The sequence below is a fragment of the Ahaetulla prasina genome, chromosome 2, assembly GCF_028640845.1.
Source record: "Ahaetulla prasina isolate Xishuangbanna chromosome 2, ASM2864084v1, whole genome shotgun sequence".
NCBI classification, from domain to species: domain Eukaryota; kingdom Metazoa; phylum Chordata; class Lepidosauria; order Squamata; family Colubridae; genus Ahaetulla; species Ahaetulla prasina.
The window spans coordinates 10,610,143-10,630,200 of record NC_080540.1 but is presented as its reverse complement, the minus strand read 5'-3'; the positions used below and the strand labels follow the sequence as shown (position 1 = coordinate 10,630,200).

General features: G+C 44.9%; 1 protein-coding gene across 6 annotated transcripts in view; it reads left to right on the top strand.

Moving 5' to 3' along the window:
* TNXB (tenascin XB) overlaps positions 1-19,669 on the top strand; it is a 153,634-nt gene extending 133,965 nt beyond the window's left edge. For all 6 annotated transcript variants that reach the window (XM_058173620.1, XM_058173618.1, XM_058173617.1 and 3 more), the window contains 9 exons: positions 2,096-2,221; positions 5,786-5,929; positions 7,866-7,996; positions 8,137-8,269; positions 8,378-8,529; positions 11,264-11,360; positions 12,461-12,622; positions 14,170-14,333; positions 15,930-19,669. In XM_058173620.1, the coding sequence (XP_058029603.1) occupies positions 2,096-2,221; positions 5,786-5,929; positions 7,866-7,996; positions 8,137-8,269; positions 8,378-8,529; positions 11,264-11,360; positions 12,461-12,622; positions 14,170-14,333; positions 15,930-16,028 (1,208 nt within the window). In that variant the 3' untranslated portion in view covers positions 16,029-19,669. The remainder of the gene's footprint in view (positions 1-2,095; positions 2,222-5,785; positions 5,930-7,865; positions 7,997-8,136; positions 8,270-8,377; positions 8,530-11,263; positions 11,361-12,460; positions 12,623-14,169; positions 14,334-15,929) is intronic.
* Positions 19,670-20,058: the final 389 nt, after the last annotated feature.

Sequence of the window (20,058 nt, the reverse complement as noted above, 5' to 3'; positions counted from 1 at the left end):
TACTTATTCATAGATTGATTCTATTATTGATTCATTTAGTGGCAGTTCTTCAAGGTAAGCCACGTCAGGAAACAGACACTACCCCAAAAACCAGGCCTGTATACCACACTGATCTAGGACTAGGATGCACATCTATGAAGCTCCCTTATACCACACTGTCTATGTCTACCTTTCTTAGTCATCCAGGTGTTGTGACCTAGGCCCAAGTAGTTATTACCAGACACAGTCAGTCCTAAACAAGCACATTTTATTAGAACAGCTGACAATTACTTCATTCTCAGCTTAGTCCAAATTAGTTCCAAAACAAATCCTTCAGAAAAAATCCTTCGCCCTTATCACAAACCTTTTTCTTCTTTGGCACCTTGCCAAAGGCTTTTCTTGCCAAAGCCCCACGAAATTCAGAAACAAGAGACGCCGACTAGAAACAAATGTAACAATGTTGCTTTCCTACAAAGAGCCCAAGAGCCGTTGCTACTCTTTTAAGCCTTATGGGAGGGGCCAATCATCTCCTGGCCTTACTCCCGAGTCGTCCTTTTTGCTTTAGCTGGTCTTGCCTTCTGGCAGCTTTTCTCATGTGTGCAGTAGGAACAGGCTCCTCCTGTTCCTCTCCCTCTCTGCTGTCCACCTCTGGCGGCTCCAGAGTCCGCGCATCGCTCCCAGATGGCCCTGGCCCCATCTCTGCCTCCAATGCAGAATCCTTGTCCGGGCCTTCCCTTGACTCCAGGACTGGCCCATTGTCCTCCCCAGCCTCCTCACTGTCCAACTCTGCTGCCAGCTCCACAGGCTGCTGGTGGAAAACAACACCAGGTTATACTTATCCCAAAGGTTCAAAAGGCAACTGGACTTTCTTGGGGCTTTTTTCCCCCTCTTAAAAACATTTTGCTTCTCATCTGGGAAACCTCTTCAGTTCTGGCAGAATGGTGGGAAATGGAAGGATTTATATTCTTCACCGTCATCTGGTCCTTAGCACTCTGAAGGTCGGTCATTGACTCTTTGAGAATCATTGGGGCCATTGAGGGCAAATGGGTGTGGAACCTTCTTGGTACTGCTGGAAGGACTGTGTTATTGACAGGAGATAGATGGTGATTATATCAGGGGTGCTATTCAGCAATTTCTGACAGGTTCTGGAGAACCGGTAGTGGAAATTTTGATAGTTCAGAGAACCGGCAAATACCGCCTCTGGCTGGCTCCATTGTGGGGTGGGAATGGAGATTTTGCAGTATCCTTCCCCTGCCACACCCACCAAACCATACCCACCAAGCCACACCACACCCACCAAGCCACACCCACAGAACCAGTAGTAAAAAAAATTGAATTCCACCACTGGGTTACATACCACACTGTGCCCTTCCAGAGAGTCATGTCTTCTTCCACAGTGTATGGCAGGGGTTCCCAACCTGTGGAACGCAGCTGACTATTGACTTAATCGCCACTGGGTTGTGTGAGTGGCCAGCCATTGCATGCTCATTTGCACGCTTGGCCCCACTCATGTGAGCATCGCCACAAGCATCGCAGGCGGTCGCAGCCTGAGTCACACAAGTGTCGTCGTGGGCAGTGGTAGCTCAGGCTGGTAAGAAGCCTGTTATTAGAACACAGCAGCCTGCAATTACTGCAGGTTCAAGCCCGGCCCAAGGTTGACTCAGCCTTCCATCCTTTATAAGGTAGGTAAAATGAGGACCCAGATTGTTGGGGGGGCAATAAGTTGACTTTGTAAATATACAAGTAGAATGAGACTATTGCCTTATACACTGTAAGCCGCCCTGAGTCTTCGGAGAAGGGCGGGATATAAATGTAAATAAATAAATAAAAAAGTCGTGGCCCCATTTGTACAAGCGTCATCGTGGGCGGTCAGGGTCCCACTCATGCAAGCCTCATTGCGGGTGCTTGCCATCCCACTCATGAGAGCATTTGCTACGAATGTCGCGGGTGCTCGTGCGCGCACACAAGCACATGCACCTGCCCCTCCCACAAAATCATTCCCTCCTTCCCCCTCTACCCTGCTCTGGGCCACCAACCGGGAAAGGTTTGGGGAACTCTGGTGTAGGGAGTTCCTTTTGGGAGAAACATTCAGGCAATCCTCTCCTTTAATTCACAGTGCCAGACGGTCCTTCCAATTTGCGGGCTGTCAATGTAACCGATACCTCTGCCGTGCTGATGTGGCACCCTGCTGTGGCTGAGATGAACAATTACATCGTCACGTACGGACCTATCACCAGCACCGGTAAGAAATAAGAACTTGTGAAGTATGGGGAGTCAATCAGTTGGCCATAAACCTGCCTTTTGAGCTCATGCCTCATTCCAAAAAAGGCTAACTCACCAACATAAATGTGGTCTCACACCATGTTAAAGGTAAAGGTTCCCCTTGCACATATGTGCTACTCATTCCTGACTCTAGGGAGCAGTGTTCATCTCCGTTTCAAAGCCGAAGAGCCAGCTCTGTCCGAAGACATCTCCGTGGTCATGTGGACGGCATGACTAAACGCCAAAGGCGCACAAAACGCTGTTACCTTCCCACCAAAGATGGTCCCTATTTTTCTACTTGCATTTTTACATGCTTTCGAACTGCTAGGTTGACAGAAACTGGGACAAGTAACGGGAGCTCACCCCATTACACGGCACAAGGGATTCGAACCACTGAACTGTTGATCTTCCGATCGACCAGCTCAGTGTCTTCACACCATGTTGCGGACGCTTTAATTCAAAACATGATATTTTCCTGAGCGTATGGACAATCTTCAGGGTTTTTTTCATCCCTCTTCGCTCAATGCCTTCATGTTCCTCCTGCCAAGTCATCTCTGTGCTTTTCTATACGTGCCCGCTTGAACCTTGAATGCAGACAGTCCTTGCTTAACGACCAGTCACTAAGCAATCATTCAAAATTATGATGCCCTCCCCCCCTCCCAAAAGGTACTTATGACTCGATTCTCAAGTTCTGACAATGGCACAAAAGGTTATTTGAATGAGGACCAAATTGAAAACTGTTATGTAAAAGGAAGAATCTATAAGCAAAGAACTCTGAAAAAGTCATGTTTGAATGGAGGTAACGAAATCCCCCAGAAAGAGCAGTGGGAAGTTTAGAGAGGAGAAAGCAATGGATTAAATTTTGTCCTGGATGCCAGGACAGGAAGGTGTTGAGAGGCAGCATGTTTGAAGATTTAGTTGCGTTTTCTTTTCCTGTAATATTTTAATCTCGTGTCTTGATATTTCTCATCTTATTGCCTTCTGTACTCTGTTATTTATTCCTCCTAGTCCAGGGGCCCCCAAACTTGGCAATTTTAAGACTTGTGGACTTCAACTCCCAGAATTTCCCAGACAGCCATGTTGGTTTCAGCGTTCCAAGTAACGCACCCATTGGAAGCAGAACTCTGAGGCGGGCAGATTCCTCAAAGAACATGTTTATTGAGCGCATTATATCGGCACAGCTAGTGAAAGCCAACTCTGAAAGTTTTCCCGTGTCGGTAGCATAATTAAAAGAGCAATTGTTTCCCCTCCCCAAATGTCACAGGTCACATTGTCCGATTAAGGTGTTTGGCGGGTTCCTCTATCACTCCTCTTCTCCTCCAACTGCCACCTGTTGGGATGATCTTGGTTCCCATGAGAAAGTTTTTTGTTATGATTGCTAGCCAGTCTATCTATTTTTTTTTATTTCATTTTGTCACAACAGTATATACAATCATCAACATAAACAATAACCCATCTTCTACCCCTCTTCCTTCCTCTTCTCTTCTTTTCTACCTCCTACTCTCTCCTCTTTTCTCCCTCCTCACCGTTCTAAAATGGTAACTGGGCAGACCCGACCCTACATTAATTATATTTATACATCTTCAATAATCCCTGTACCTTAAACATCACTCCATCCTCTACCCTCAACCCCCCAATTCCCCTCCCCCTTACCCCCCACCTCGACTTCCCAGAACAAAATGCAGGGTATCAAAACTAACAATCATAATCCAAAATAATTCCTAAATTATAATCTCTAGTCACTCCACACATAATCACACTCTCAATTCAAGAAGGAAGGTGTAGGGTGGAGGGAGGAGAGGATGTAGATAAAAGAAGGAGAGGAAGGTCTGGAAAGTAGAAGAAGGTAGAAGAGGGAAGAGTGTTAAAAAGAGGGGTGGTGACTGGGCAAGCTCGACTAATTGTATATAACTGTACATTGGATGAGCTGTTTGATATGATTGTAAAAATAAAACTTTTTTATGAAAAAAAAAACAGTAACCCATCATGAGAGAAAAAAGTATATATAAGTAAAAGTATGCAACAACTATGTTAATTTGATATAATGAAGGGAACAATAGGACAGGAACGGTAGGCACTTTTGTGCTCTTATGCACACCCCTTATAGTCCTCTTAGGAATGGGGTGAGGTCAATAGTAGACAGTTTTTGGTTGAAGATTTTGGGGTTTTGAGTAGAGACTATAGAATCAGGTAGTGAGTTCCAAGCGTTATTTCCCTTCCCCCCCCTCCCCACCTCCAGAGTTCGTGGCAACTATGAGGCAGCAAAAGATGCAGTGGTGGGATTCAAATAATTTAACAACCGGTTCTCTGCCCTAATGATTTCTTCCAAACAACCAGTTCACCAAATTGCTCAGAAAGTTAACAGCCGGTTCTCCCGAAGTGGTGCGAACTGGCTGAATCCCACCACTGAAAAGACGGCTTCAGCCAGTTTTACTTCAGAGTTGACAATTGACTGGAGAATTCTGGGAGCTGAAGCCCACAAGTCTTAAAACTGCCAAGTTTGGAGACCCCTGTCCTAGACTGTTTATCTGGTTTAACTTATTCGAGAGAATGACGAATCCGCATATAGACGAGAGGTCGAACGACTAGCCTTGTGGTGCAACCAAAACAATCTGGAACTGAACACACTCAAAACCGTAGAAATGGTGGTAGACTTTAGGAGAAACCCTTCCATACTTCCACCTCTCACAATACTTGACAACACAGTATCAACAGTAGAAACCTTCAAATTTCTGGGTTCTATCATATCGCAAGATCTCAAATGGACAGCTAACACCAAAAACATCATTAAAAAAGGACAACAAAGAATGTTCTTTCTGCGCCAACTCAGTAAGCTCAAACTGCCCAAGGAGCTGCTGATCCAATTCTACAGAGGAATTATTGAGTCTGTCATTTGCACCTCTATAACTGTCTGGTTCGGTTCTGCAACCCAACAAGAAAAACACAGACTTCAGAGGATAATTAGAACTGCAGAAAAAATAATTGCTACCAACCTGCCTTCCATTGAGGACCTGTATACTGCACGAATCAAGAAGAGGGCCGTGAAAATATTTACAGATCCCTCACATCCAGGACATAAACTGTTTCAACTCCTACCCTCAAAACGACATTATAGAGCACTGCACACCAGAACAACTAGACACAAGAACAGTTTTTTCCCGAAGGCCATCACTCTGCTAAACAAATAATTCCATCAACACTGTCAAACTATTTACTGAATCTGCACTACTATTAATCTTCTCATCGTTCCCATCATCAATCTCTTTCCATTTATGACTGTATGACTATAACTTTGTTACTGGCAATCCTTATGATTTATATTGATATATTGACCATCAATTGTGTTGTAAATGTTGTACCTTGATGAACGTATCTTTTCTTTTGTGTACACTGAGAGCATATGCACCAAGACAAATTCCTTGTGTGTCCAATCACACTTGGCCAATAAAAAATTCTATTCTATTCTATTCTTAGGCTGCACTCGGAATAGATTTCATCTCTGTATTTACCTATTTTGGCATTTTCCATCCCCCACAACCCCCAGGCTCACAGGTCTCCGAATCGGTTCCAGGAAATCGTGTCCAGCTTCAGCTGTCAGAGCTGCAAAGGGACATGGAATATTGGGCCAATGTCTATGGGGAAAAAGAAGGAAACCGAAGTTCTCCCATCAGCGCTACTTTCACCACCGGTGAGTGGATGGGCTCCATTACAGTGGCGATAGTGGGTGAACTACTGGAAGACCTGAAGTGCCAGGTTGGGGAACAGGCCCTCCTGGAAAGATGCACCTATGTGGTTGCTAAGATTCATCACTCGATGGTATGTAATCAATTAACCTGTCAATCCGTAAATCCGAGTGAATAGTCGAGCCCATAGTGATGCTTTTGAAGAGTAAAAAAAGATATCTCTACAGGTAGCCCTTGACTTACAACCCCAACTGGGACCAGAAAATTCATTGTTAAGTGGCATGGTTAATAATAACAACAACAACAGCAACAACAACAACAGCAACAACAACAGAGTTGGAAGGGACCTTGGAGGTCTTCTAGTCCAACCCCCTGCCCAGGCAGGAAACCCTACATCATTTCAGACAGATGGTTATCCAACATTTTCTTAAAAATTTCCAGTGTTGGAACATTCACCATTTCTGGAGGCAAGTTGTTCCACTTATTAATTGTTCTAATTGTCAGGAAATTTCTCCTTAGTTCTAAGTTGCTTCTTTCCTTGATTAGTTTCCACCCATTGCTTCTTGTTCTACCCTCAAGTGCTTTGGAGAACAGCCCGATGCAAAATAAGTGTTGCATCATGTGACCATAACCAATTTTATGACCTTTTTGCCACAATTACTACACATGATGTCCCAAAAAAGCTAATACAATCCTTGGTTGCCTAAAAAGAGGCTTAGAATCACGTGAAGTGTTAGTACCGCTTTATAAATCCTTAGAAAGGCCACACCTGGAATATGGCATCCAAACTGGTCACCAGATTACAAAAAAGATGTTGAGACTTGGGGGAAAAAGTGCAGAGAAGAGTAGCTAAGATGCCTGGAGACCTTTAAAACATACAAAGAATGGTGGCAGGAATTGGGTATGACTAGTTTAGAGAAAAGGAGGACTAGGGGTGACATGATAGCAGTCTTCCAGTATTTGAAAAGCTGCTACAAAGAGGAGGGGGATCAACTTATTTTCCAAAGCACCAGAAGGCAGGACAAGAAACAATGGATGGAAGGAGAGAAGCAACCTGGAACTGAGGAGAAACTTCCTAACAATGAGAACAATTGGGCAGTAGAACAGGTTGCCTTCAGAAGTTGTGGGTGCTTCATCACTGGAGGTTTTTAAGAAGAGACTGGACAGTCACTTGTCTGAAATGGTATAGAGTCTCTTGCTTGAGCAGAGGGCTGAGCTAGAAGACCTCTAATTATTATTATTATTATTATTATTTATTTGATTTTTATACCGCCCTTCTCCCGAAGGACTCAGGGCGGTGTACAGGCAAAAATGAAACAGATAATACAATATACAATTTAAAATGCAGATTAAAAAACTTATTTTAAAATTAGCCTGATAGGTTAAAATATACTAGACTAAAAAACCCATTTAAAATTAATTAATAAGTCCCTTCTAGCTCTATTCTGATTGATTGATTGTAATTTGTGACCTTCCATGCTAGCTTCCTATTTTGATTTTGCTGTATCTTTCTCATACATTAAACATGATGCGTGACAAAGCTGAACGCTCAAGGAAGTTGTCTCCGTTCAAAACCCAATTTTAACATTAGTGAATTTTCAGACATGACATTTCATTTCCACTAAAAATTCAGCCATCTTGGAGGGAAATATGCCACATGAGTGCCAGGTGCTTGAAGAAGAAAAAAGGCAGCAGAGTTCATGCAACACCATAAGCCAGGGCTAGTTAAACCAGATTGTCTTGTTTGTCATACCCCGTTTAGAATTTCTCAGGATAATTTTTTGGAAACATTGGGCAAAACATCCCTTTGGCTTCATTTCCCAAAAGACTTCATAAATTTTTTCTCTGCTGCTCTATAGCACAAGGCAGTGTTAAATTCCTAATTGTACAATTTTGTTCTTTTTTTTTTTTTAAACTCTCACTTTCCTCCTCCTCCTGCAGGAGCGGATGGGCCCCGGGACCTGCATGCTATGGAAATTTCCCCCCGCAGTGTGCGTCTCACCTGGTCACCCCCTGGTGCCCCATCTGAGGGATATCTGTTGAGTTATGAGACCCCCGATGGACAATCAAAGGTACCTAGCCACAGTTTTTCAGTTGCCTCTTGAAAAAGCACCTTTGGGACATTTCATGTATTGTTCTCCATATAGCTGCAACAAAAAGCGCTAATATATTGCTGGCCTAAATTTCCCCGCCTTTATTTTGTTCTCCACAGGAGATCCCTCTGGATGCTTCCGTCACCTCGTATGAACTTCAAGATCTGATTCCTTCAAGCCGGTATCAGGTCCAAGTCCAGGCAGTGAGGAGAGGAACACCAACAGCTCCCGTCTCCACGTCCTTCACCACTGGTAATAACATTATAGGCTCCCTGATAGGTCTATGTTTGGGACAGACTATCTCTGGGACTTCCTAAAACCCTGAATGGATCCAGTGATCACCCTTTCTTTCTTGGACAGGGCACTTGACATACCCCTTCCCTCGGGACTGTTCGGAAGAAATCCAGAATGGGCCAGGAGCTTCACGAGTAACAACAATTTATCTAGGGGGCAACCGGGAACGTCCCTTGAAGGTGTTCTGTGATATGGAGACCGATGGGGGAGGCTGGATTGTGAGTATGAACAGTACAGTTGGGTTGGTGATGGTCAAACTACAGTTTCTTGAAAAAGAAGCTGTCAGAGTTCCAAGTAATAATCCCATAGCAAACAAAACTCAGAGGCCAGTAGATTCCTAAAAGAATAGTTTTATTGGATATATCATATTGGCACAGTTCTGGTGAAAACCGACTCTGAAGGTTCCCATGGTTTTCGCCTACTTAAAAGTAAACGTTTTTCCCCTTCCCCAAACAATCAGTCACATGGTCCAATCAGGTTGTCGTTCGGTTGCCGGGTAATGTCACTCCTCCTCTCTCTGACCATGTGTGAGAATGTCCTTGGTTCCCAGGAGAAAGTATTTTGTTTTGGCTACAAAACCCAGCTATCTCTATTCCCCACCTCCCTATCCCTCAGCTCCTGTGTGGCAACACTGAAGCCTCAAAATGGCCTTGGTCAGGTTAGCTTCGGAGTTAACAGAATCGTTGTTTCCTCCAGCCATGATTTCATCCGTGCTGGTTTTTTTCAGCTGCAGACCTTGGCAGTTGAAGAATTTTAAATGGTGGGGTTAACGAAGGGAAACTAATGGAAGTCTTTAAAGCAGCAGCCTTTCCCAACTTTCTGGACACATCAGACAATAGCTATGGACATTCATCCATAGCCAACATGCTATTCTTAGAGAATGGTCATTTTGAGCCAACAGATGTAGAAGGTGCCAAGTTAAAGAAGGATATTCTAATGCAGAATTTTTCCAAGTTTAAGACATGCAGACTTTTGACTCTCAGAATTGCCCAGCTAGCACAATTCTGGGAGTTGAAATCCACAAAGCTTAAGGTTGCCAAGGTGGAAAAACTCTACTCCGGTGTTTATATCTGCAGAAGTCATTGTGAAGTTGTGAGACACGGAACCACAATAACATCAGCTTTCTACTGATCAAATTCAGGACCTGTGATAAGATAATCATGTACAAAGAGCATAAGGGAGACGAAGCGACAAACCGGAAACATGGCACAAGCTCTGCCCCTAACATATTTGGGTGCAATGTTGTGACTCATATGTGAAAGGGTCGAACATGCATACTCATGTTAGGATGTATGTTTCATAATCTGACATATGTAGATGTTTCTGTATAATGAGAAAAATTGGCACTAAGGTGCTTTTTCAAGACCAATTGGACTTTCGGCGGGGGGGGGGGTTTGAAGATGTTTTGCTTCTCATCCAAGAAGCTTCTTCAGGTCTGGCTGGATGGTGGGGAATGGAAGAATTCATGGTCCTTGCAGACCACTGCATTCTTCATTGTCATTTGCATTCTTTTAGAAGGTCACTGAGACCACATGGAGGTTTATCTGTGCCATCAGGGTCACCTGAGTGGTGCAGATGGGTGTGGAGCCTTCTTGGAACTGCCGACTCTCTAAAAGGATGCAAATGACCAGCTATCTGCAGGGATTATAAATCCTTCTAGTCCCCACCAGCCAGACAGAGCTGAAGAAGCTTCTTGGATGAGAAGCGAAATATCTTCAAAGAAAAACAAGGAAGTCCAGTTGCCTCTTGAAAAAGCACCTTTGGGGCAATCATGACCTAGATGGCTGAGGATCTCCATAGACCAGGGGTGTCAAACTCAAGGCCTGGGGGCCACATCTGGCCCACGTGGTGCTTAGATTTGGCCTGTGTGTTGTGACCCAGGCCCCAGTAGGCAGTAGGAAACTCAGTCAGTGAAAAAACAAACAAACTTTATTCGAACAGCTGAGAATTACTTCATTCTCAACGTAGTTCAACTAACTTAAAGCAAATTCCTCCCAACACAAATTCCTCAGTCCTATCGCAAACCTTGGTCCAATTAGGCAAACTGCCAAAGGCCTTTCTTTGCAAACGTTTAGAAGACACCGATACAAAAATAAATGCAAGAAGATGAAGCTAGCAACATTGTTTTCCGGCAAAGCCCAAATGCCGTTGCTGGTCTTTTAAGCCTTATGGGAGGGACCAATCATCTCCTGGCCTTACTCCCAAGTCGTCCTCTTTGCTTGAGCTGCTCTTGCCTTCTGACAGCTCTTCTCATGCTTGCATTAGGAACAGGCTCCTCCTGTTCCTCTGCCTCACTACTGTCAGTCTCTGGAGACTCTGGAGTCCACACCTCACTCCCCGATGGTCCTGGCCCCATCTCTGCCTCTGATGCAGAGCTCTCATCTGGGCTTTCCCCAGCCTCCAGGACTGGCCCACGCTCTTCCTCAGCCTCATCGCTGTCTGACTCCGTTGCCAGCTCCGCAGGCTGCTGGGGGACCACAACACTATGGGGCCACCCTGGAAACAGTAAAAGACCGGCCCATGATGACTCTGCCAGCAAAAATGGAGCTTGCAAGGGCCGCGCATGGCCCCCAAATTCCATTTTTGCTGGTCGAGAGTTGCAGACCGCCCTCCCAGCCAAAAACAATGCTTGGGAGCCATTTTTGATGGCAGAGCAGTTGGCCACCACAGGCGTCCCCCGACATGAGTGTTGTCATGTTGGCCATGCCTACTATGGCCATGCCCCCCAGCTCCCCTGAGGTCAAACACAATCCTGATGCGGTCCTCAATGAAATTGAGGTTGGCGCCCCTGCCATAGACATTGAGAAAAGTTGCTTTAAATTATCATGAAGAAGGACATCTTGGAGTTTTATTGCTTTCTGATATCTGATCACTATCGATTTTCTTTCCTTCCTTCTCCATCGTGGCATCCTCCTTCTCCTTCTCCTTCTCCTCCTCCTCCCCGCCCCTCAGGTCTTTCAACGTCGGATGAATGGTGAGACAGATTTCTGGCGGGACTGGCAAAATTATGCTCTTGGCTTTGGCAACCTCACCCGGGAATTTTGGCTAGGTAAGTCTATAACTTTGCCTGCATCTCCTCATCCGTGTAGCCAGATATTTCTACCATTTTATCCTTCCTGTCCTTTTACAAACTGGAAACTGAGCCCACAGAAGAATAAGGGATTTTTTCAGCTGAACCCATTTCTGGACTTTATGCTTGAAATTGGGGGGGGGGGTGTGAAGCTTTGATTCTCACAATCTTGTTACCGAAATGGTTAACATCACTAAAATAACTCTATGTTGTACTCTACTGAAGCAAAAAAGTTGAAAGTCGCTGCTTTTTTCTCTCCCTTTTACCTTACACCCCTCTCCCCTTCTTTACTTTTCCTTATTATTATTATTATTATTATTATTATTATTATTATTATTATTATTATTATTATTTATTTGATTTTTATACCACCCTTCTCCCGAAGGACTCAGGGCGGTGTACAGGCAACAATAAAATACAAAACACCTCAATATACAATTTAAAATACGAATTAAAAAACTTATTATAATTAGCCTAGAACCTTAAAATTTATAAAACCAAACCCCATTTAAAATTAGTAGAAAATTTAAAATCGATAAAATTTATATAATTTAAAATTTAAAATTTAAAATATAAAATTTTAAATTTAGGCCAGCCCCGCGCGAATAAAAAGGTATGTCTTCAGTTCGCGGCGGAAAGTCCGAAGGTCAGGTATTTGACGTAAGCCTGGGGGAAGCTCGTTCCAAAGTGTGGGAGCCCCCACAGAGAAGGCCCTTCCTCTGGGGGCCGCCAGCCGACATTGTTATTCTCTCATGATCTTTATTTCTACTTTATACCATAATAAATGTTGATATTTTTGAAAAAAATATAAATGATAATAAGGCTGTACTAACTGCCACACTTGCATACAAGTTCCATAATGATTCCATTTGTAAATATTACTCCTTCTTTAACTTCCTTCAGAACATTGATTGATTATGTGCCATCAAGTCGTTGTTTGGTGACCACATAGATCGATTCTCTCCGGGATGATGTCTCCTCAGCCTGGGGACTCTTTCCAACGGAGTCTGTTACATCATTATATGTAACAGAGTCTGTCCTTCAGAAGACTGATCCTCGCTTTTCTCTTTGGATTCCAGGAAACAATGCTCTGCACCAGCTGACCTCTTCGGGGGACTACGAACTACGTGTGGATCTCCGTGCTGGGGATGAGTCTGTCTATGCTACCTATCAGAACTTCCGCGTGGACCCTCCGGCTGACCATTATCGCCTGCATCTGGGCAATTACAATGGCACAGCTGGTGAGCAAAGCTGTGGGACTGTGTGTCAGGGTTCCAAGTAATGCATCCAGTGACGGGATTCAAATAATCGAACAACTGGTTCTCTGCCCTAATGACTGGATGGGTGGGCGTGGCCATAGTGGGCGTGGCCAGGGGGTATGACAGGCAGCACTCGGTCTCCTGTACCCTCCTGGGAGCAAAAACGGGCCACGGGGGTGGACACGCCGTTTCCCCCCCCCGCACCCCGTTTTGGGTCTAGTAGCAGGGGTAAAATTCAGCAGATTCTGACAGGTTCTGGAGAACTGGTAGCGGCAATTTTGAGTAGTTTGGAGAACCGGCAATAAATAGTAATTGAACTGGTAACAGGTGGTACCTCTGGCTGGCCCGAGTGGGGTGGGAATGGAGATTTTGCAGAAACCTTCCCCTGCCATGCCCACCAAGCCACGCCCACACAACCAGTAGGGAAAAATTTTGAATTTCACCCCTGCTTAGTAGGCCTCCCTGCAGCCTCCTGGGAATGAAAACAGGCTGTGGGGGTGGGGGGAGGCACCACACACCCCTGCACCCCATTTTGGGCCTGATAGGCCTCCCTGCAGCCTCCTGGGAGCCAAAATGGGGTGCATGGGACCCCTGGAAGGGGTGGGGCAGGACCAGCCAGCAATTTAACTACCACTTTGCCCAAACCGGTTCAAACCAGCTAACTCCCACCACTAAATACATCCACAACGATGAGAACCCCAAAGCAGTGAAAACAATTAATCAATGGAACAACTTGCCTCCAGAAGTTGTGAATGCTCCAACACTGAAAGTTTGTAAGAAAAAATTGGATAATCGTTTGTCTGAAATGGTATAGGGTTTCCTGCCTGAGCAGGAGGTTGGACTAGAAGACCTCCAAGATCCCTTCCAACTCTGTTAGTCTAGTCTAGTCTAGTCTAGTCTAGTCTAGTCTAGTCTAGTCTAGTCTATTCTGCAGTGGTCCAGAAAAGCAGGCTTTCACTGTGCTTCTGTGCTGGGGTGTCATCTTTCCAAGCCTTTCCAATAGGACTAATGAAGTGTCCACTGAAGTTGAAGCATTGCCCATGGTTAGGGAGTTTTATGGAAAGGCCGTAAGTGAATATATATGCAATCATGGATAGATATGGTGTTAGAAAATGGAAAGGACTAGAATACTCAGGTGTGAGTTTTAGAAAATGGGAGATGATGGGAAAACCATATGGAAAACCATAACCAAGTTATGACTATTTGAAGAGCAAAGCTGGAGATGGTTTCTATGTAAGCCATGATCTTCCCCCCCACCCCAAAAAGGGTTATTGGCCAAGCACCCAAAATGTGATTATGTGACATGGGGAGTTGCAGTCCTTGTTACTCCAAAATGGGTTGTAAATAGATCTGTGGAGGTCCATCATAAATTCAATCAATCTTAAATCAAGGATTACCTGTAGCAGAAGAGATTCACGTACCCAGGGAAGAAGATAATTCTTGAGAGTCCTTTGTGGGCAGCCAGAAATTCAGGAGGGAGGACTGTGGTTGTTTTTCACTCTCACTTTCCCATGTTCTCTCTCACCCAGGCGATGCCTTAAGCTACCACTCAGGGAGTGTTTTCTCCACTCGGGACCGGGATCCGAATCGGGTCATCATCCCCTGTGCCATCTCTTACCGTGGGGCATGGTGGTATCGCAACTGCCACTACACCAACCTCAATGGGCTCTATGCTAACAACCGTGATCACCAGGTAATCCCGGATGGGCAGGTGGGATGGAGCAAAAGGCAGCTTATACTTTTGGGGGGAATGATGTAATGGTATGTAAGAAAAGACCTTGTGAGACTAAGCCAAGGGAGCAATCAGATAAGAGACAACATAGCCCTCAGCTTAATAGTGGACAAGGCAATCGGCTCAGGAGAAACCTTCCTTATCACTTGTCAGGCTGTAAAGGAGACAGAGAAGAGCCTTGCAAGATTGATGTCAGCCTCGTAGGGAAAACCAGATACAAATTACAACTAGATGTGCTAAGTGCTAAGAGCTGTGGTGGCACAGTGGTTAGAGTGCAGTACTGCAGGTTACTTCTGCTGACTGCTAGTTGCCTGCAGTTCAGCAGTTCGAGTCTCACCGGCTAAAGGTTGACTCAGCCTTCTATCCCTTTGAGGTCGGTAAAATGAGGACCCAGATTGTTGGGGGACGATATGCTGACGCTGTAAACTGCTTAGAGAACAGAGGTGGCATTCAGTCGGTTCGCACCAGTTCAGGCGAACCGGTAGGGAAAATTTGACCTGGTTTGCTGAACCGGGAGCGACCTCTGGCTGGCCACAACCCCACCCCAGTTGCCCAGTCGCCACTCGCGCACCCCGCCCACCCGATGCTCATTGGCCCCGCCAACCCAGCCCAGCCCTATATATGTTGGCTTTGCCATGCGGCACAGCTAATTGCTTTGCCAGTCGCCTCCGCACCTTGCCTGCTCTGCTCAGCTCACCAAAGGTAAGCATGCTGCCCACTTACCCTTCACTTTGGGTCAGGGGCCGGGTCCCAGAGTTGCGCCATTCCCCGAGGCCATGGAGCCGCCACCCACCTCAGTCAGGTTGAGGAACACACCATTCCCTGGCGCTGGCCTTGCTCTGGAGCCACCACCCGCTCGCCACCCACTCTCCCTTCGCCAGTCACATGCATCGCCCCATTTCCACTTCCTTCCCCATGACCGCCACTTTCCTTGGGCTACCTTCCTCCCGTAGCTGGTGGCTGAAGGGAAGGCAAGCCAGGGCTGAGCTGTCACTGCTGGGATCCCCGCCAGGCCGCATTTTTTTCCCCTTGTCGCAAGATGTCTGCGCAACTGCCGCCCCTTTTTTTTTTTGGTGCAAGAAGCCTCCCAGCTGCCGCCTCTTCGCCAGCCAGAACCGAGCCAGCAACGGTGGCTGGCTAGAGGCTTCTTGCACCAAAAACTACCAGAGGTCTTGAACACACCGAAAAAGCTGCTTCCGTCACTGCCCTGTTCTTCGCACCAACCACGCATGCTCACCCCATTGCCTGCTGCGCCAGAGGAATTGGCCCGGGCAAGTCCCTCCACTCCGACACAGCAGGCAATGAAAAGTCATAAAAGAAAAGTTGTAAAATGGGGCAAAATTCACTTGATAAATGTTTCACTTAGCAATAGAATTTTGGGCTCCAAGTGAGATCATAAGTCGAGGACCACCTGTATAATATTTTTCACCTCAATTTCTCTCTCTCTCTGTCTCTGACTTCGCTGATCTTCTTTTGAATAAAGGGGAGGGGAGTCTAGATTTTACAGATTCGGCTTTGTGTTTCTCACGTATGCCCTCTCTCTCCCCTCCATTCCAGGGCGTCAACTGGTTTAACTGGAAAGGATTCGAGTTTTCCATTCCTTTCACCGAGATGAAACTGCGGCCCAGCAGCTTCCACCCATTGCAGCGGTCCTGAGTGGGACGCAGGATGGACTAAAGGAGGCAAAGCAACAACCCCTTTTGCAACAGGATACCTCACATCCGGCCTTTGTTCTGCTTTTCTGGCCCATCCTGGGGAAAAAAAGAGGAATGCATCAAAACCAAAAGGGGAAAAAAAAAACTTTGGAGACTTGAAAAGACCCACCGCAGTCAAAAGAAAGAGAGAGCTCAAAAATAGAGTTTGAGAGGATAAAAGGAATTAATCTGAACATGGTTAGTCCTCAATTTACAACTACAATTGGGAGCAGGATTTTTATTACTAAACAAGGTGATTGTTGAGTCCCGGCCAATTTTCATCACGGTTGTTAAGTGAGTCAGGGTAGCTGCAAAGCCAATTGTGTGGTCATTAAGCAAATCTCCATGGACTCTGCTTGTCAGAAAGCCACAAATGGGGATCTGGTGACCCTGCAGCCGTCATAAACACAACCCGGTTGAGTCAAGCTCCCAAATTTTGATCCCACGATCATAGCACGAGGACTGGCTGTCAATCATTTTTTTCAATGCGGTTGTCCTTTTGAATGGTTACTAAATTAATGGTTGTAAGTTGAGGACTATCTGTGATTTTTATTTTTATTTTTTGTAAAGGAGAGCTTTCAAGAGAGCCAAGAAATCAGATCGGCTGGCAAAATGTCAGCCACCAAAAACCCGGTTCCCTTCCCTTCTCTTAGTTCTGTTTCTGGGAATCAATGACTTTGCAGCGGTGAAGTCCTGATTCTGACCCAAAATCTCTCCGTCTTGACTCCTTTTGCTTCTCAGCAGCTCACCTGCTAATGACTTTTCCCTTCCCTCTCCAGCCTCATTCCCAACCCAGGCTCCATTTTCCTCCTCCTGCAGATGCCATTCAAAATGGAGTTAAAATCATAAGTATGTTGGTGAACGCAGTTTGACATAAAAGCACTTTTAATGTTGGTTTGATTTTTTTTTTCATTCCTTTTGTCCCCTGGGGAAACCTTGTGAACTCAAACAACAGATTGTTCTCCCATCCGTAACCTTTTTTGCGTCTCGCTCTGCAGACTTTTCCACCTACAGGTAAATGATTAGTACTGAAAGGCAGAGGTGTGAACCAAACTGAAAACAAAATTGCAGAGTGGAAAAAGAACTGGAGAAAATTGGAAAGACCTCTGATTTATTATTGTCCTCACAATAATAATAATACCCTGAAAAATCAACAGGCCAGTTTCTAAATTTTATTGCTTGCTCTCATTTCTTTATACGAGGTTGCAAGGAGCAAACTGGGATTAATTCTCACTTAAAAGCTGAGTTTATGATTATATAAACATTTTCAAGAAATTCCGGCACATAGAAACGTAGCATTTCACAGATGGTGAGGGTAAATTCTTTTTTCCTTGCTCTAAATTTTCTCTAAGAGTAAAGGATTTGTTTTAAAAGTTTGACCCAAATCCAAATAGACACTTTCAGGGGGGGAAAAAAAGCAATTTCCTGACTCTTAGCAGTACATAAAACCTTCTGATTGGGCTCTTTATAGGGGAATAATTGTATTTTTGCAACTTTATGATTTATAACTTTATAATTGTAAGGTATATACAATTGTGAGTTATAAAGATATTTGGTATTGCAGTGGTTCTTAAACTGGGGACAGTTACCCCTAAGCTGATACTTTGGGCATATTCCTGGGGTTAATGAAATAATAGCATATGTAGATTCGGTTTGAGAGTTGTGGATCCAGTTTGGGACTGCTACTGGCGAGGCACTTGTGTAAAACAACAGTCAGGTCTTTTGTGGGGACAATGACATTATTCAATAATAATAAGTGTCATTTGGACCAAACATTTTAAGAACCACTGTTCTTTTCCTAACCTGATGCCTTGTGGGTTGGACTAAATCAGGGGTTAAATCCAGCAGGTTCTGACAGGTTCTGGAGAACTGGTAGCGGAAATTTTTAGCAGTTCGGAGAACCGGTAGCAGAAATTTTGAGTAGTTTGGAGAACCGAATACCAACTCTGGCTGGCCCCAGAGTGGGGAGGGAATGGAGATTTTGCAGTATCCTTCCCCTGCCACGCCCACCAAGCCACACCCATGCCCACCAAACCACGCTCACAGAACCGGTAGTAAAAAAAATTGGATTTCACCACTGGAAATTTCATCCATCTAGAATTAAGAGAAATATGGGCGATACAACTGGAGCTGGAGAAAAACTGAGGTGAATGTCAGGATTAGCCAGAATATTCCGGCTACAATCAAAGAGAGGCAAATGCAGTCCAGATGTGGGAATGACTTCCCAATTTGATCTTCTAAACATTTTGTCTATTTCTTGAACCTCTTTAGTGAACGAGACAGACTTCCTCGGAAAGGTTAAAAGAGCTCATCAGGAGCATACTTTTTAATGATTAATTTGCTAATAAACTAGTACAAACAACAGACTTCAAAGGCCAGAAGTCCCAGATTTGTTTAAAAATCAAATGCCAAAAGTCCTGATTGTACTGATAGAAGAGAATGTTTGTAGTTCAGGATTGAACTGTGGGGTCCTTGGTGCTTTCTGAGCTTGGTTGTTTCCTTGCAGCGGTTTCATGACCAAATTAGGTAACATCAACTAGCATTGATTACTTAGTTTAGATTACCTAGTTTAGATTACCTAGTAGATTACCTAATGAAACATCTGCAAGAAAACAACCAAGCTCAAAGAGCACCAAGGACCCCAGAGTCCTGATTGTACCCAGTGCTAGGATTATAACTTGCAAAGTGGGACAGCGGGAGATGCTAATAAAATCCTAATTTCCTGGTTTTTCCCTTTCTCAAATACCGTAGTTTTAGCTAATCAGGCTTCCCCGCAGTCTTCCCAAACTACCAATTACATCATCGAGTGTTCTTTTTGTTCGCTGGAAATGTGGAAATGTTACGGTTGGTACCATAACCAGATGGGATTTGGCATTCTTATCCACTTATCTCAAGTCCTATCACAGATGTTTGGGAAGGAGTCAATAGGTGGATTAAAAAGCCAGATCGAGTCTAAACATCGGGATGACTGTGCAACCAACCACAATTCCACTGCCATCCGCTCACAAAGCACAATTGCTCCAAGACAGAAATGCAAGCCTGGCTCCAGGACAAGAAAACTTGGAGAGGAGACCATGGGATCTGAAGGGAGAGTTTGACCTGTGACTCAAGCAAGACCTTTAATCTGTCCATCGTCCTCCACAAGCCCAGCTTTACATGGCTCATCCAGCACCTTTTTGGGCTAACATTTGTGACTTGGGCAAATGTTTTTGTTTGAACTCGGTAAAGATGAGGCAAGCAGATTTGTCGATTTGGTTCAACACAGTGTGGGAGTGAAGTTGTGCGCCTCTGGGACTGTGATACTCTTCAGGACAAGTCACTTGCTATTAGAAGAAGGTGGAAAAGTTCACAAGAAGGTTTTTTTCTTCTTCTTCTTACGGGACATTAAGGGAACCTTGAAGGGAACGTCTTTTACAACTTGAGGCAGGGCAGGAAATTTGCACAAATTGGGTGGGAGGGAAAGGCAAGCTGTAAAGTATTGTTTCTTTATGGGGGGGATTTGAAATAAAACGCTTCTAAAAAAAAGAAGTGCTTGGGAAAAAGATTATTTTTAGATCATGGGGAAAATATGTTTAAAATAAAACTCGAATATTAAAAAAGAAAGCCTAGTAACATTCTTCAAAATTTGGTTTGTTTGTTTTTTAACAGCCACTTAATCTGGTGGAAAATAATTTAGAATTGGTAGTAGCTTTACAACTGAATAGGGTGCTTGCCCTTTTGGTTCCCATTGAAGGGGGTGAAGTGCGGGGGTGGGCTGCTGGGGGTTCACAGGGGTTCAGAAAAATGTCTAGCTAAGATTCTGTGCAGTTTGGAGAACCCCCAAATCTCACTCCTGGCTGACCCCGCCCCACCCCTCCCAGGCAGCCCGTTTTGGATGCAGGTAAGTGCAGGGTGTGCACAGAGGCTCGGGGAGGGCGAAAAATAGGCCTACCGGAAGTTCAGGAAGGCCAGCAACAGGCCTGTTTCCAGCCTCCAGAGGGCCTCCACAGCCT